We start from the raw sequence: 15,153 nt of genomic DNA, 5'->3' as shown, positions 1-15,153 counted from the left end.
TCTCCACCCCCCCCCTCCGCCACCCGGGGAGGCCCTGAGCACCATCCTCCCCACAGCCTCAGTCCTCATCCCCCGTGTACGGCTCCAGTGCCAAGACTTCCAGTGCCTCCAACCCCCAGGACGGCGGCGGGCCCCCGTGTCCCCGAGCCAGTGAGGAAGACCACGTGTACAGGTGCCAGCCCCTCCCCCTGCTCGGGGATCCCACACACGCTCGGCTGAGTCAGCCGAGGCTGGGCCAGGGCGCTGGAGGGGGGCGGGGGTTCCTCCTTGGGTCCTCAGGTTGCTGCGGAAGGCCCGGTGTGGCCTTATCTGCTGTCCCCATGCCGCCACTGGGCTGGGTGTCACACCGCCCTGCGTGGAGGAAGGTTCCGGAACTGAAGCAATGCTTCCTTCTTCCTCTCTTCTTGCCACATCCCTTCCCCACACTGCGTCCTTGGGCCGCTGGAGATGTCGGATTCCCACCCCCGCCTGGTTCTGCTGGAGGATTTGGGGAGCTTCTCTCACCGCAGCCTTCCCTTTGCTTCTTGAAGCTTCCCCAACAAGCAGAAGTCAGCTGAACCTTCGCCCACCGTCATGAGCTCCTCCTTGGGCAGCAACCTCTCCGAGCTCGACCGCCTGCTGCTGGAGCTGAACGCTGTGCAGCATAACCCCCCAGGCTTCCCCACAGGTAGGACCGGGCCAGGGATCCCTGCCCTCCCTGCCGCTGCTCCAAGCCCCCCTGGTGGTCTTGGGTCCCCGTGGGACTCAGGGCTGAGTGGCTCTTCTTTTTCCTTCTCCCAAGATGAGGCCAACCCCAGCCCGCTGCTGCCGGGGGCTCTGAGCACCCACTGCGGTGTCCTGGAGAATAGCAGCCCACTGGGGGGCAAAGCTGGACCGCTGACCAAAGAGAAGCCCAAGCGGAACGGTGGCCGTGGCCTGGAGGACTTGCGACCCAGCGTGGAGAACCTCTTGGATGAATTGGAGAGCTCCGTGCCCAGCCCCGTGTGAGTCTCCACAGGGCCCTTCTGGGCCGGGGAGGGTCTTGGTCTCTCCCAGCCCGTCCCGTGCTCCTCCCTGCTGTCACCCCTGCCCCCTGAAGTCCCTGCTGTTTGCCGGGCCCTGCACCAGGCCCTGGGGGACGGCAGTGAGTCACGCGGACACAGGCCTGCCTTCAGCGAGCCTCCATCCTTCAGGGAGGTTGGACACTGGGTGCCGAGGGCACCCCAGCCCAGCGGCTATCAGTGCAGGGTTTTCATTTGTTTCCGGCTACACGTGTGGCTTGTGGGATCCGAGTTCCCTGACCAGCGCAGGAACCCATGGCACCTGCAGTGGATCCCCAGGGAAGTTCCCCAGCGTAGGCTTCGGAGCCACACAGTCAGGGCCACATCTTGGCTCTGCACTTATCGAATGTTGTCTCTCAAGCCTTTGTTTTCCCATCTGTGGAAGGGAATACGGGGAATTGAGGTCGTGGGGATAAGACGACCCACCTCAGTGGGCTAAGACCTGATAAGACCCTTAGAACCCACGTACCGAGTCCATGTGGTAAGCGCCTCCCCAGGATCAGCTCTTCTCGGTGTTTCTGCGTGGCTACAACAGCCTCGCATGTGCCTCCAGAGTTGTGGAGGCTGCGCAGGATGTCGGGGCTTGTTGCACAAGCAGGCTTGGGCTTGGGCTTCTGGGAAAGGTGCCATGTGAGCTGGCTTCTCTCCCCTGTCAGCTTCACTTGGCACTCTGTCCCCCTGGCTGACAGCAACCCCCCGCCGCCAGTGACAGGTCCCCAGGAGAGACTGGGAGCTGGTGGGCTTCCCCGGGGTTGGGTGGTGGCGGGACCCCAGTGTCGGAGCCGAGATGTTGACCCTCCCCTGGGGAGGGGAGGGCCATGCTGGGGGTGCTCAGGCTGGCCCCAGGGGTCCCCGCTGATGCCTCCTTGCCTGCCTGCAGCCCCGCCATCACTGTGAACCAAGGCGAGATGAGCAGTCCCCAGCGAGTTACCTCCAGCCAGCAGCAGACGCGCATCTCAGCCTCCTCCGCCACCAGGGAGCTGGACGAGCTGATGGCCTCGCTGTCAGATTTTAAGGTGCCCTGAGGTTCCCCCCCATCACCCTGCCTGCCCAGAAGCCCCTGGTCTTCCCCTTCCTGTACCCCAGTGCGAGTAAGTGGGACTTGGCTGCTCAGGGTTTGGGTGCCTCGCCCCGAGCCTGGGATGCAGGGGCACCCAGCAGTCTGTGAAGGCTGGGGACGTGCTTAGCGGGACATTCCTTCCTGCCTGGGTGCTCCCAGCTCCCCGCCACCCAGGCAAGGGATCAGGAGGCTGGAACAAAGGGCCCAGTGTTGTTGGCTGCTCTTGGCGGGGGAGGGCGGGCTCCGCTGGGCTGGGTGGGATCCTCCACCCGGAGGTCATTTGTCCCGGAGCCCCATCTCCCACGCCGGCTGGCTGTTCCCAGCGTGTCCTTTTTCTTTTCTGCCTCTGGCTTCTTCGCCAGCCTCCTTCCAGTCTCCACGGGCCTCTGAGGACCACAAGCTCTTGTCTGGGAAACCTCATCTTATCAGGCTCTTCTTGGACCACACCTGCCAGAGGTGCCCCGTTCCCTACCCACCGCCTGCCAGACCCCCGAGGAGTTTTGTGTAGAGGAGGCAGTGCCTCAGTGGGTCCTGATAGTGACTGAACTCCAGATCCTGACCGTTACTGACTCTACCCTTCCCGGGGTTGGGGGAGCATGGTTAGGGAACTGGAGGAGGGGCACTATCTCTGGGCCCCAGGGGCACCTCTGAGCCTCTGGGGCTTCATCTGGGGCGGGCGCAGCGGCCTGCGTGCGTGAGCCTCCTGAGCGGCCATAGTCAGGAGTGTGTACACTGGACTCAGGAGGGAGCCCCGCCCCAGCACCCTTTGCACTTTGTCGCTTTCAAACCCCCTTGAGACCCCCTTGAGAAGCTGTGCTGGTTCTCATTGTGCCCCAGGAGCGAGGTTTTGGGGGGACGTAGGCGAGCTGGGATTGTCATGCAGAGACAGAGCTGGGAGCTGCCTGTGGCTGCCTGTCTCCCAATCATGCCTGGGCTGACCTCCCCCTGGTCCACCCCACCTTGATCTCTTCTCTGTCATCCCTACTTAGACTAGGAGCCCCACAGGTGTGGGTCAGAGGCTGCTTTCCGCTGCCTGGGTTCTTTTTTTTGTTTTTTGTTTTCAAAAAAGGCAAAAATCTTTATTTGGCTATGCCAAATAAAGTTGCAACATGTGGGGTCTTCAGTTGAAGCATGTAGGATCTGGCTACGCCACCAGGAGTCAGACCCGGGCTCCCTGGATGGGGAACATGGATGGAACAGGGAGGTGGAGCCCAGGAAAACCCTTCTGGGGGCTGAGTCTTCTTCCAGGGCCATTCCTTCTGCTTCAGCTTTGCTGCCATCTTGGTCTGGTCAGTGCAGACGGCCTGGTCAGCACAGATGGTCTGGTCAGCATGGCCGGGGGCTATCAGCGCAGATGGCCTGGTCAGTGCAGATGGCCTGGTCAGCGTAGCCGGGGTCTGTCAGAACGCTGAGGCCCGGCCTGCCCCCCAGTGCGTGCCCCTCCTCACCTCTCCCGTCTCTCTCCTTCCCCGTTTCTTGTCTTTCTCCTCCTCCAGACAAGCTCCTCCTCTGCTGTGGCCTTGAGCTCCTCGGAGCTGCCACCTGGCTCAGCTCCATCCTCACACCACAGCCTCCCCCCTCCGCCTCCTCCTGGGCCCTCTGGAGGCCTGCCACCCCCTCGGAAGTCCTCCCCTCAAGGCCACAGCCACACCCTGGGCATCCTCTGCGCTGAGGACAACATGGCCCCCAGCCGACTCGATTTGGTTGGCCTTGGGGTGATGCCTGACACCCCAAACTCAAGGTCTCCCTCCACGGAGGGTTGGCTGGGGCTGCTGGGCGTAGAGAGCCAGGCTCGCGTTTGGAGGGACCCACCAGACCTGGTCGGGGAGCTCTGCAGGGCGCCTCCCGGCCACACACTACCCTACGCTGGGGGCACAGGTCCCCAGGAGCCTGGGGCCCCCCAAGCACCGTTGGCCAATGCTTTGCGCCCAGAAGAGGCAGTGGCTGCCACTTGGCAGCGGCCGTGGGCTCTGGGGGCGCTCAGGCCTGAGCCCTCGCAGGGAGCTGCGCCCAGCTTCCAGGAGGTCACCGAGCCGGCTGTCGTGGCCGTGGACCGTCAGGGCGTCTTTCCGGATACCTGGAGTCTCGCGGAGGAACGTGGATGGCAGGAGAGGGCACGGCCAGAGCCAGGGGCACCGGAGAGTGGCCGCCGCACCCCCATTGAGGATGAGCAGCTAGGTGGAGAGACGCCCCCAGCAGGCGGCCCGGTCAGGCCAGCCCGGGGACGCGAGACCCCCAGGGGGCCAGAGGTTGCCACCGAAGCTGCCACTGAGGCCAGGATGGACCTGCCAGAACTCCCACGGGCTGTGGCCATGGACATGCCCAGCACCACGGAGAGGATTTCCACCTCTGGCCAGGCAGGCGCGCGCTCGCCCGACTGCTCGGCGTGGCCCCGCCTGGCTGACTGCATGTGGCCTCCCTGTCTGCGCATGTCTGCTTGGGCGGCCAGTTGCAAGAGGCTGCAGCTTGAGACCCCGACGGCCAGCGCTGGGCAGTGGGCTCTGTGGGGCCGGTGGAGCTCCCTGGGCCCCAGAATCTCCTAGTGACAGCCAGCCTCTTGCTCGATGAAGGCTTTTTCCTTTAGATGAGCTTCGCCTGACATCCTGATGGGATGTGTGTGGTTAAAAGCATGGGCTTTGGAACCAGCAAGAAGTGAATGAATACAAACCACGCCTCCAACACGCGTGCCCCATGTGACCTTGGGCAACCCCCCCACCACCACCACCGGCCTCAGTCTTCTCATCTTTAAAATGAGGGAAAATAGACCATTTCCCCCAAGGTTGTCCAAAGGATTAAATGAAACAATGCCTGGAAAGTGCTTCGGAAGAACACAGCACACCGTCCCCAGTAAGCTGTCATGTTATTTGCTTTATGCTTGATTGAAATTTTTAGGCTCTATTCAAAAGCAACAACAAAATGAAACCAAATTGCTAGAAACAAGTAGGTTATAATCCTACTTATATAAACGAGGAAAAAAAAACTGGTTAAAGGATTTACCGGAAGAAAAGACCTTTTTTTTTTTTCTATTAAGAAACAAAAGAAAAGGAAAAGTTTCAAGCCCGTTCGAGAATGTCCACTTACGTTCTTTCACATCATTCTTGTAATAATCCCTTAAGGCAGTTGGAAAAAAAAAAACCATTACCCCATTTCAAGGATGGAGAAGCTGAGGCCCTGGTAGTTCAGGGTCTTACCCAAGGTTAGGGCCCCCTGCCTCTGCCCTAGCTCCGCTCGGCTCATCTCTGATGGTTGGGTTCTTCTGCCCTCCCCTCCTGGGCGCCTCCCCACCCCCTACCCCCGAGTGTGGACTAAGCCTCCTCTGCTGAGCCCAGAGTGGCCTGTGACAGCGTGCCTCCTCCCTAGATTCGCTCGGTGATCAGGAGGAGCCGGGAGACCGGCCACGCTCACCCCATGTCCCGAGAGCCCTCCCCTCGCCGCCGGCTGGACCCTGCCACCCTAAGCAGGACCCCATCCCAGGAGCGGCTCATCGCAGAGCTGCAGGGTCGGCTGGGCATCCAGCCAGAGGCAGAGGAGGCCGCAGGGGCCTCCACCGAGGACTGGCTGGCTGAGGGCGTCGTCATCACCGTGCAGCCGCGTGGGAGGCGGGCTGGGGGGCAGCTGGTGGAGAAGGTGGTGAGCAGGTTCCCCGGCCAGAGGGCAGGGGGGTGGGGTGGGTGGGGTGGGGCGCGTCCTGTGTCCTGGCGAGGCCGGCCTCACCCCTGATGCCGAGAGTGGAGGGCCCCTGGGAGCCCCCGCCCGCCGAGCCACTGTCTCCTCCACCGTCATCTGTCCTTATCCCTGTCCCTCTTCTCTCCCTCCCAGGTCGTCTTCCCTCCTGGCTCTCCTATTCCCCTGCGGAGAACCTTCTCTGTACTGCCTTCTCCTCTTCCTCCTCCCAGCCCTCTGCTGCAGCACCGCAAAGATGCCTCCTGGGCCAGTGACTCTCCTCGCCCACCCACCCCCTCCGCCCCAGGGACCCCCGCTCTCCCCTGCGGCCCCTCCGGGGTCCAGAGCACTGGGACGGGGCCATGGGGAGTCGGCGTGCAGGGCCCTGCCCCGCGCGTTGCTGCACCCTGCTCCGTGAGGTCCATAGGCTGCCAGACCGACGAGGATCCGCTCTTCCCCCCAATGCAGGCAGGCCTCCCGGGGCCCCGGGCCCACCTGTGCCTGTCCTTATGCTCCAGTGGTATCCCCACACTGTGCGCGCACACACACACACCTGTTCCTCTACACACACCCACACCCCTGTTCCTTCATCCACACACACACTCACCCATGTTCCTCCATACACACCCACACACACACACCCATTCCTCCATACACACACACACCCACCCCTGTTCCTCCATACACACACACACACACACACCCCTGTTCCTCCATACACACACACACACACACACCCACCCCTGTTCCTTCATCCACACACACACACACCCCTGTTCCTCCATACACACACACACCCCCACACACATACACCCATTCCTCCATACACACACACACACCCACCCCTGTTCCTCCATACACACACACACACACACACCCCCACCCCTGTTCCTTCATCCACACACACACCCCTGTTCCTCCATACACACACACACCCCCACACACATACACCCATTCCTCCATACACACACACCCCCCCACACACATACACCCATTCCTCCATACACACACACACACACACACACACACACACACCCCTGTTCCTCCATACACACACACACACATACCCCCACCCCTGTTCCTTCATCCACACACACACACCCTGTTCCTCCATACACACACACACCCCCACACACATACACCCATTCCTCCATACACACACACACCCCCACACACATACACCCATTCCTCCATACACACACACACACACACACCCCTGTTCCTCCATACACACACACACACACCCCCACCCCTGTTCCTTCATCCACACACACACTCACCCCTGTTCCTCCATACACACACACACCCCCACACACATACACCTATTCCTCCATACACACACACCCCTGTTCCTCCATACACACACACACACACACACACACCCCTGTTCCTTCATCCACACACACACACACACTCCTGTTCCTCCATACACATACACCCACACACCCACACACACCCATCCATTCCTCCATACACACACACACCCACCCCTGTTCCTCCATCCACAAGGTTATCTGCGGGGTACCACAGCCCTTCCTTGGGCTTGGCTTTGACCCTGGACCCTCACTTCACCCAATGTCCACGCTCGCTCCCCTCCCCTGAGGTGTCAGCCGCCCCTTGGTCCTGCCCCAGGCTTCCTCTGAGGATGCGGTCTTCAGAAGGAAAACCCAGCCTGTGTCCCCTGCAGCCCCAGGCCTGGTACCTGGCAAGGCCGCTGACCTCCGCCCCCAGCCCCGCGCCTTTGGCGGGGTTGCCTTCCTCCCCCTCTTGTCTCTTCCGGACCCGTCTCCTGGTGGTTTTTCTGTAGACTTTTTCTCCTGAGTTTGGTTACTGCCAGTAGGGGGAAAATCCATTCTCTTATCTCATCCTGAAGTCCCTTTTTTGACACTGTCTAGTGACAAGTTCTCTTATTCCTTTTTTAATTAAAAAAAAAATAAAAGCAACCTTTCTTCTCGTTTCCTCCCCTAAGATCCAGGGCCTGGAACACAGAGTGGATGGCGAGCTGTGCTGGGCGGCTGGCTGGCCTCTGAACGGCAGGCAGAGTGGCCCCGAAGGGCAGGACGCGGGAGGGGTCAGTGCCGAGGCTGGGGCTGCAGGTCCTGTTTGCGGTGTGTTCCGGGGCCCGGTCAGGCCCACCGTGAGCCCCTGGGACCCCTGGATGCATTGTGGAGACTGTTCCCACCTGAGGGCTTCCAAGGCCCCTGCAGGGGCTGCACTTCCGCCTCAGCCTGTCTATCCAGGAGGGAGAGACGCCCTCTGTGGCAGCAAGTCCCCGCCCCTGGGGCCCAGGAGTCCTGACCCGCCTTCTCTCCCTGTCTGCAGTTCATGGCCCAGGGGAAGACGGGGAGCAGCTCTCCCCCAGGAGGTCCCCCAAAGCCCGGGAGCCAGCTGGACAGCATGCTGGGGAGCCTGCAGTCTGACCTGAACAAACTGGGGGTCGCCACGGTCGCCAAGGGGGTCTGCGGGGCCTGCAAAAAGCCGATCGCGGGGCAGGTGATGGGGGGCGCGGGGCAGGTGATGGGGGGGCGGGGCCGGGGGGTGCAGGAGGCGTGGTGCCGGGGGAGGCGGGCAGGGCCGTGTCCTGAACCGCATCCCTGGCCCCCCCCCCCCGCCCTCATCAGGTGGTGACGGCCATGGGGAAGACGTGGCACCCCGAGCACTTCGTCTGCACCCACTGCCAGGAGGAGATCGGCTCCCGGAACTTCTTCGAGCGGGATGGACAGCCCTACTGTGAAAAGGACTATCACAACCTCTTCTCTCCGCGCTGCTACTACTGCAACGGGCCCATTCTGGATGTGGGTGCTGGTTGGCTGGGGGCCGGCCGAGGCCTGGGGAGGCCGCGCAGCTGGGAGCCTGGGGTTCACCCTCTAGCCTGAAGCCCGGCCCATCCTGACACCCATCAAGCAGCAATTCCCTACTCCCATCTGCCGAGGATAGGTGGGGTGGAGTGCGGGCTCCCTCACTCTTCCTCTGTGTGACGTTAGGGAAATGCCTAGCCTCTCTGGGCCTCCGTGTCTATACTTACAAGATGGGTGGCCCAGTAGAACCTATGACCTCAACTGTCTGTGAGGATTACGGGAGACAGAGCCTATCTGGCGTGTCACATACTTTTCAGTAAATCGGAATTCTCAGTGGTGTTCAGAGCACAGCTGGGCGAGACCCCCGTCTGGGGAGCGTCACGCTCCTTCCTTGACCGGGGGTGGGCGTGGAGGGAGGCGGAAAGGACACCCTGGCCTGTGGGTCTCTCTCAGTCGGGGGTGGGGGGATTCTGTCCCACGGGCCAGCCGCTCAGCTGGGCCGCACACTTGGCTTTCACAGAAAGTGGTGACAGCCCTCGATCGGACGTGGCACCCCGAGCACTTCTTCTGTGCCCAGTGTGGAGCCTTCTTTGGGCCTGAAGGTACTGAGCCTCAGGGAGGCGGGCTGGGGCGGGGTGGGAGCGCTTGCTGAGTCAGGGCGGCCCTTATCTGAAGCCTAACCTGCTCCCCAACCCCCGCCCCTCAGGGTTCCACGAAAAAGACGGCAAGGCCTACTGCCGGAAGGATTACTTTGACATGTTCGCACCCAAGTGTGGCGGCTGCGCCCGGGCCATCCTGGAGAACTACATCTCGGCCCTCAACACCCTCTGGCACCCTGAGTGCTTTGTGTGTCGGGTAAGGAGCCCCCATCACTTCCTCTGGAGGGACTGAGTGGGCTGTTGCGGGAAGAAGTGACTGCCTCCCTGTGCTTTCTGAATCCAACTTACAGGGCCCGCTTGAGGTTCTTGATCAGGTGGGAAGGTAGGCAGCGCACTGCCTCAAGCGCAGTCGGTCCTGGACCAGGGCTTGTGCAGGGGCTGTGAGAAACGAGAGCAAGGCAGACCTGTGCAGCCGCCCCAGGTCAGGCCGTGTCCAGGACAAGGGGGTGTGAGAGTGAAATGAAGTAACAAGACTTCAGCAGCCTTGGCGGACAATGGAGGATGGTTTCCAGACTGCATTCTGGGGGGTGATGGCCCCCAGATGTTATGAGGGTTCCAGCAGGGGTCCCCTGATCAAGTAAGTTTGAGGAACACTGTTCATCGCAGGACTTCTCAGAGCCTTTAATACCTGAGGGTGCCTGCAGATCTCTATAAGTGGGAATCTAGGATGCGGACTTTGACCTCGGAACCCTTTTTCTTTTTCTGATGCCAGGGTTTCTGGGCACACGTGCTGCAGTGCCCAGGAGTCAGACCTGTGTTTGAATCCAGGCAGTGCAACTTAGCGGGCTTCCCTGGTGGCTCAGTGGTAAACAATCTGCCTGCCAGTGCAGGAGATGTGGGTTCGAACCCCGGGTCAGAAAGATCCTCTGGAGAAGGAAATGGCACCCCACTCCAGTATTCTTGTCTGGAGGATCCCATGGACAGAGGAGCCTGGTGGTCTACAGTCTGTGGGGTCACAAAAGAGTTAGACATGACTTGAGGGACTAAACCGCAAAAACAGGAGCTGCCTCGGCCCCCAGCCCCCCAGCCTGACCACCCCCGCCCGTCCTCTGTCTCCAGGAGTGCTTCACGCCGTTCGTCCATGGCAGCTTCTTCGAGCACGAGGGGCAGCCCTACTGCGAGGCTCACTACCACGAACGGCGGGGCTCGCTGTGCTCGGGCTGCCAGAAGCCCATCACCGGCCGCTGCATCACTGCCATGGCCAAGAAGTTCCACCCGGAGCACTTCGTCTGTGCCTTCTGCCTGAAGCAGCTCAACAAGGGCACCTTCAAGGAGCAGAACGACAAGCCTTACTGTCAGAACTGCTTCCTCAAGCTCTTCTGCTAGGCACCCTCGCCCCTGCCTGTGGCCCCTTCCCCGGCCCTGCCTCCTCACTGCTGCTGGGACCCAGAGGCCTCGTCCCGGGGGGCCCGGGGGGCGGTGGCGAAGGGGCCAACCCGGCTGAAACTGGAACCACGTCCTGGGCAGTGACGAGAGGGCCCTGAGGGGTCCTGCCTGCTTCTGCCCCCTGCCAGGGCCTCTGGGGCGCCTTCCTCCTCTGGAGGCTCCCCCAGGCTGCCAGCCCGTCACCCTGCCCCGAGGCGGAGGCCCGCTTGGCCAAGCCAGCACCCCACACTGGAGCCATCTCTTACTCGTATTTTGGCAGTGGAGCCGGGGAGGGGGAGGGCAGGTAGGGTCAGACGGGGGCCTCTATGCATCCTATCCCCAACTCCAACCTCGTCAGCCTTGTTCTGAGTACTGGGGGGACCCAGCTCCCCCCAGACAATGCCAGCATCCAACTACCCCATCCACCCACCCATCCACCCAAGGGTGGACGTGCCCATGGGGCCATGGAAGGGTCCTCGTGTGCCTCCTGCCCTTCCCGTCTCCCCAGGCCTGGGCAGCTGTGCCCAACACCTGCCCCCCGCCCCCCCACAACTGCTTTGGTTCTACTGAAAAAGGCCTCTCCAGCAATAATGTTTTCTAGTCAGTTCCTCCATCTCCTGGGACGGTGTGAGGTGGTGAGCGTCACCCTGTTGCCCGGACACTGTACCGACTTTGATAGTTTTCTACACTGAGGTTTGAATTCGTATCGTCCGAGTTGCTTTTACTTCTCTATATGGAAACACGACTTTGAAGAGATTTCACGGACGTCTCCTTTTGTAACCCTCCCCTGCCAGCCCGTGTGCTCCACTGTGGCTGCGGGATACGCTGGGCCTGCCTTGTACTGAGGGCTTGGGGCGGGGAAGCAATTCGTATTTTATTTTTTTCTTAGCACGAGCAGGTGAACGGGGAGCGGCTCTGTTGACTCCCCATCTTTAACTTCACAGCTCACCGGGACTGTTTTTATAAACTGCTGTATTTTGAACCCCTTTCCTTACTCCCCAGGCCAGCAAGCTCTTCACTGAAACCCACCTGAAGGGTGTCTTGCCCTCTGGGGCCAAGAATTCCGAATCTCATGTGTCCCATTTCTGAGCGGGGAGAGAGGGGGACGTCCACTCTGGGGGTGCCGTTTCCCTGTGTGAGCCGTTAGGAGCATCCACGCCCCTGTGAGCTTTCTGGCCACAAAGAGAACATTCTCGGCCTCCCCACGGCTACTCTGGGGCCCGTCCTTCTGCCTCCTCCGGAAAGCCGGGATCTGATTTTGACAGTCTTGATTCCACTGGGTGTGTCCCTTCCCCAAACTTCCTGCCTTCCCTGGAGAGAGCCCACCCAGGCTATTGCCTGGGGACCTGATAGGATTCTGGGCGGAGGGACAGGATCCCACTGAAGCAACAGGAAGCCCCCTGAGGATGAGACAGGCAGGGCTGGGGATCCGGGTCAGTGGAACAGGGGGCCCAGTGGGGTCTTAAGTGAGAACGAGCCAGACCCGCCCCGCTAACCTCGTCAGAGGCTGGGTGTGCTGGGCCTCTCAAGAGGGGACGGGGGTCCCTCCTTGGAGATGGGGCTGGGAGCAGCTTGGGTCTGCTGAGGTCGGCCAGGCCCTGCCACAGGTCTGATGTCTCCACTTCTACCCATAGGCCTTATTGCTCTGTTTACAGTGACCCACCCCAGACCCCTCCCCTAGAGGATCTGGGGCTTCCAGAGGTTCTACCCTCTGGGTCGATGGTTATTCGATGATTTGATTTTTAATTTTTTTTTCCTCTGTAAATTTATAACCTGGCTTTTTCCCATTTTAATTCCTGTGATTTATGCCAATAAAGTTTGCCATTATTTTCACTGGTGCTAGTGCCATTTCTTTGTGGTCCGAGATGAACAGCTCAGCCCCAGAAGAGACCAAGCTCTCCCCAGACTCACAAGCACCACAGTTTGAGGGTCAGTCACTGAAGTTCACTTCCGTGAAGGCCAAAGCCCTCCCGGGGCACTTGTGGGCCTCCTGGCTTCCTTACCCACTGCAGTTTGCCATGGGTTGCCTCCCATGGGCACAGGGGTGTGGCCTCACACTCACGGATGGGAAAAGGTTCAGAGAGAACCGATATCCTGTGAACGAGCACAGAGACAGGCTGTGAACCCAGGGCTTGTCTCTGTTCTTATGTTGACCAGACACACCACCACTGCCCCCTAGTTCTGGCACCATACCTTGAGTGTAGAACCTTCCTTGTTGAAAGTGGATGTGAGAGTTGGACTATAAAGAAAGCTGAGTGCTGAAGAATTGATGCTTTTGAACCGTGGTGTTGGAGAAGACTCTTGAGAGTCCCTTGGACTGCAGGGAGATCCAACCAGTCCATCCTAAAGGAGGTCAGTCCTGAATATTCATTGCAAGGACTGATGCTGAAGCTGAAGCTCCAATACTTTGTCCACCTGATGCAAAGAACTGACATTTGAAAAGACGCTGATGCTGGGAAAGATTGAGGGCAGGAGGAGAAGGGGCGACAGAGGATTAGATGGTTGGATGGCATCACTGACTTGATGGACATGAGTCTGAATAAACTCTGGGAGTTGGTGATGGACAGGGAGGCCTGGCGTGCTGCAGTCCCTGGGGTCGCAAAGAGCCGGACACGACTGAGCGACTGAACTGAACTGACTTAATAGTCAGGATGGGTCTCGACTGCCCCCTGGTGGTCATGTCTGTATTTGCTTGCATGCTTCCTCCTTGGCTCTTCTCAGAGCCATAACTCTGGTCCTTGACCTTTGCAAGCTTCCTGGATAGTTTTGTAGCTTTGCAGTCTCCCTGTTGTTTGGAATGGTCCTCCAAAAGCCACATGTCGATTTCAAGTCTGAACCTTGACCATTTCGCATTGAGCTCAGAAGTGAAAATTACCTTCACCCCTCACCCAAAGATCATATTTCCCTCTCATGTTGGACTTATGTAAATGAACATGGTCCACTTCATTGTAACTGGCTCACTCAACTGTACTTTATGTTTTCCCATGTCAATAAATAGAGATGGGCATCATTTTTTAATGGCTTCACGGTATTCCATTATATTGATGTACTACATTTAGAGATAATATCATCAGAGGCAGGATGTCCTTGGGAAGTTAATATGTCAGTATGTATATCCTTGCAAAAGTGCATTTGAAGGAAGACAGCCTTAGGGTTTGGAAGGTACTGTATAGCATAGTGAGACTCACGTGCTGCTTTGAACTTGCTTTTAGATTTTGGTTCTGAAGCCATCACTTACCAGCTGAGGGACTTGGGTGAATTATTTAACCTCTGAATTTTCTTACCAGTAAAATGGTACTAATACTGTATCTCCTTGGGGGTTTGTTGCAAAGATGAACAGTGGTAATGTGCGCAAAGTACTTAGTACAATGCTGAGCATGCAGTAATACCCTGTCACTAAAAAGAAATCTTAGCAGTAATGGACTCCAGCAGTTGTCTATACAGGCTCATCATCAGGAGGCTTGAAAACAAAATACCAGGGTTTCTAACTTGGTCAAATTAAAAAGATGGAGTTGAGGAGAACCACCCACCCTAGGATCTAAGCTTATTCATTAAAAACATATTTAAGGATATAGCACAATTGTTCAAATAAATGTAGAATGAAAGTGTAATAAAATATGTTGACATTAAGTGATTTCCTCCTACATTCCGGGAACTGTATTAACACATACCTCACGTAATCCTCATGGGGTGTGAATATTATTATCCTCATTTTACAGATAGGGAGAGAGAGGGTCAGCAAGGTGAAATCACCTCCTAAGATGACCAACCTAGCAAGTGACAGAATAAGGATATGAATTCAGGTTATCTGACTGCAAACTCTATTTATTATATGCCCATAGGTGCCAGGCTCATGGCAGAGAGAGAGAAATTATTTTAGTGTGTTACTAGGTGGAAGTGCTACCAAAAAGTTAAACCGGAGGAAGAGGGAAGTGGGAGTGGTTTTTGGGGTAATTTTGAATAGGGCAATCAGGGTAGGCCTCCAGCAGGTGATCATTGAGCCAAGACGCGATAGAGGTGTGGATACCGGCAAGAAGCCTCTCTAGGAAGAGGGAATAGAGTGTGCACGAGCCTTGAAATGAAAGCGTCACCCAGCTGGGAGGAAATGAGTCAGTAGGCAAATCGGTGATGAGATAGATAATGGGGTGGAGGTGGGGAACAGATCATGCAGAGCCTTGTAGGCAGGCCATTTACGCTTTAGGTTTTTTACCGGGAGGGAAATGGAGAGACTCGAAAGTATTGTGAGCAGAGGAGGAAGTGATCCGATTTAGGTTTAAAGGATCCTTTTGTTTCGATAGGGGGAAGAACAAACTGTAGAGGAGACGAGAGACCATCCTGTTTCTAAAGCACGAGAGTTCTTTCTCAACGTCATACTCTGTAGTTGCGACTTGGCCAGGTGACCAAAGGAAACGTGAACTCAGCGTGCAAACGCTAACACTACACGGCAGCGCCTCCAACCCGGCAGAGGGCAGAAGCTCTGAGAAAGCGCCTCCAGCACACAGCAGTGCCCTCCTTAACTACCTCGTTTAAAAGCAGCTTCCTGTTGGTTGGAGTGGCAGGGATGCTAC

General features: G+C 58.2%; 1 protein-coding gene across 9 annotated transcripts in view; it reads left to right on the top strand.

Moving 5' to 3' along the window:
• Nucleotides 1–12,418, top strand: part of PXN (paxillin) — a 43,249-nt gene extending 30,831 nt beyond the window's left edge. For 3 of the 9 annotated variants that reach the window (XM_088828243.1, XM_088828245.1, XM_088828247.1), the window contains exons 3-9: nucleotides 57–172; nucleotides 531–667; nucleotides 782–983; nucleotides 1,921–2,056; nucleotides 3,597–4,457; nucleotides 5,461–5,730; nucleotides 5,920–7,724. In XM_088828243.1, the coding sequence (XP_088684369.1) occupies nucleotides 57–172; nucleotides 531–667; nucleotides 782–983; nucleotides 1,921–2,056; nucleotides 3,597–4,457; nucleotides 5,461–5,730; nucleotides 5,920–7,365 (3,168 nt within the window). In that variant the 3' untranslated portion in view covers nucleotides 7,366–7,724. The other 6 variants (XM_055404344.2, XM_055404342.2, XM_055404346.2 and 3 more) reach the window with 6 other exon arrangements.
• Nucleotides 12,419–15,153: the final 2,735 nt, after the last annotated feature.

The sequence above is a fragment of the Moschus berezovskii genome, chromosome 19 (genome assembly GCF_049115385.1).
Source record: "Moschus berezovskii isolate FMDL1 chromosome 19, NW_MosBer_1.0, whole genome shotgun sequence".
NCBI lineage: Eukaryota > Metazoa > Chordata > Mammalia > Artiodactyla > Moschidae > Moschus > Moschus berezovskii.
Note: the sequence above shows the minus strand (reverse complement) of the source record. Positions and strands in the feature narration are given on the sequence as shown.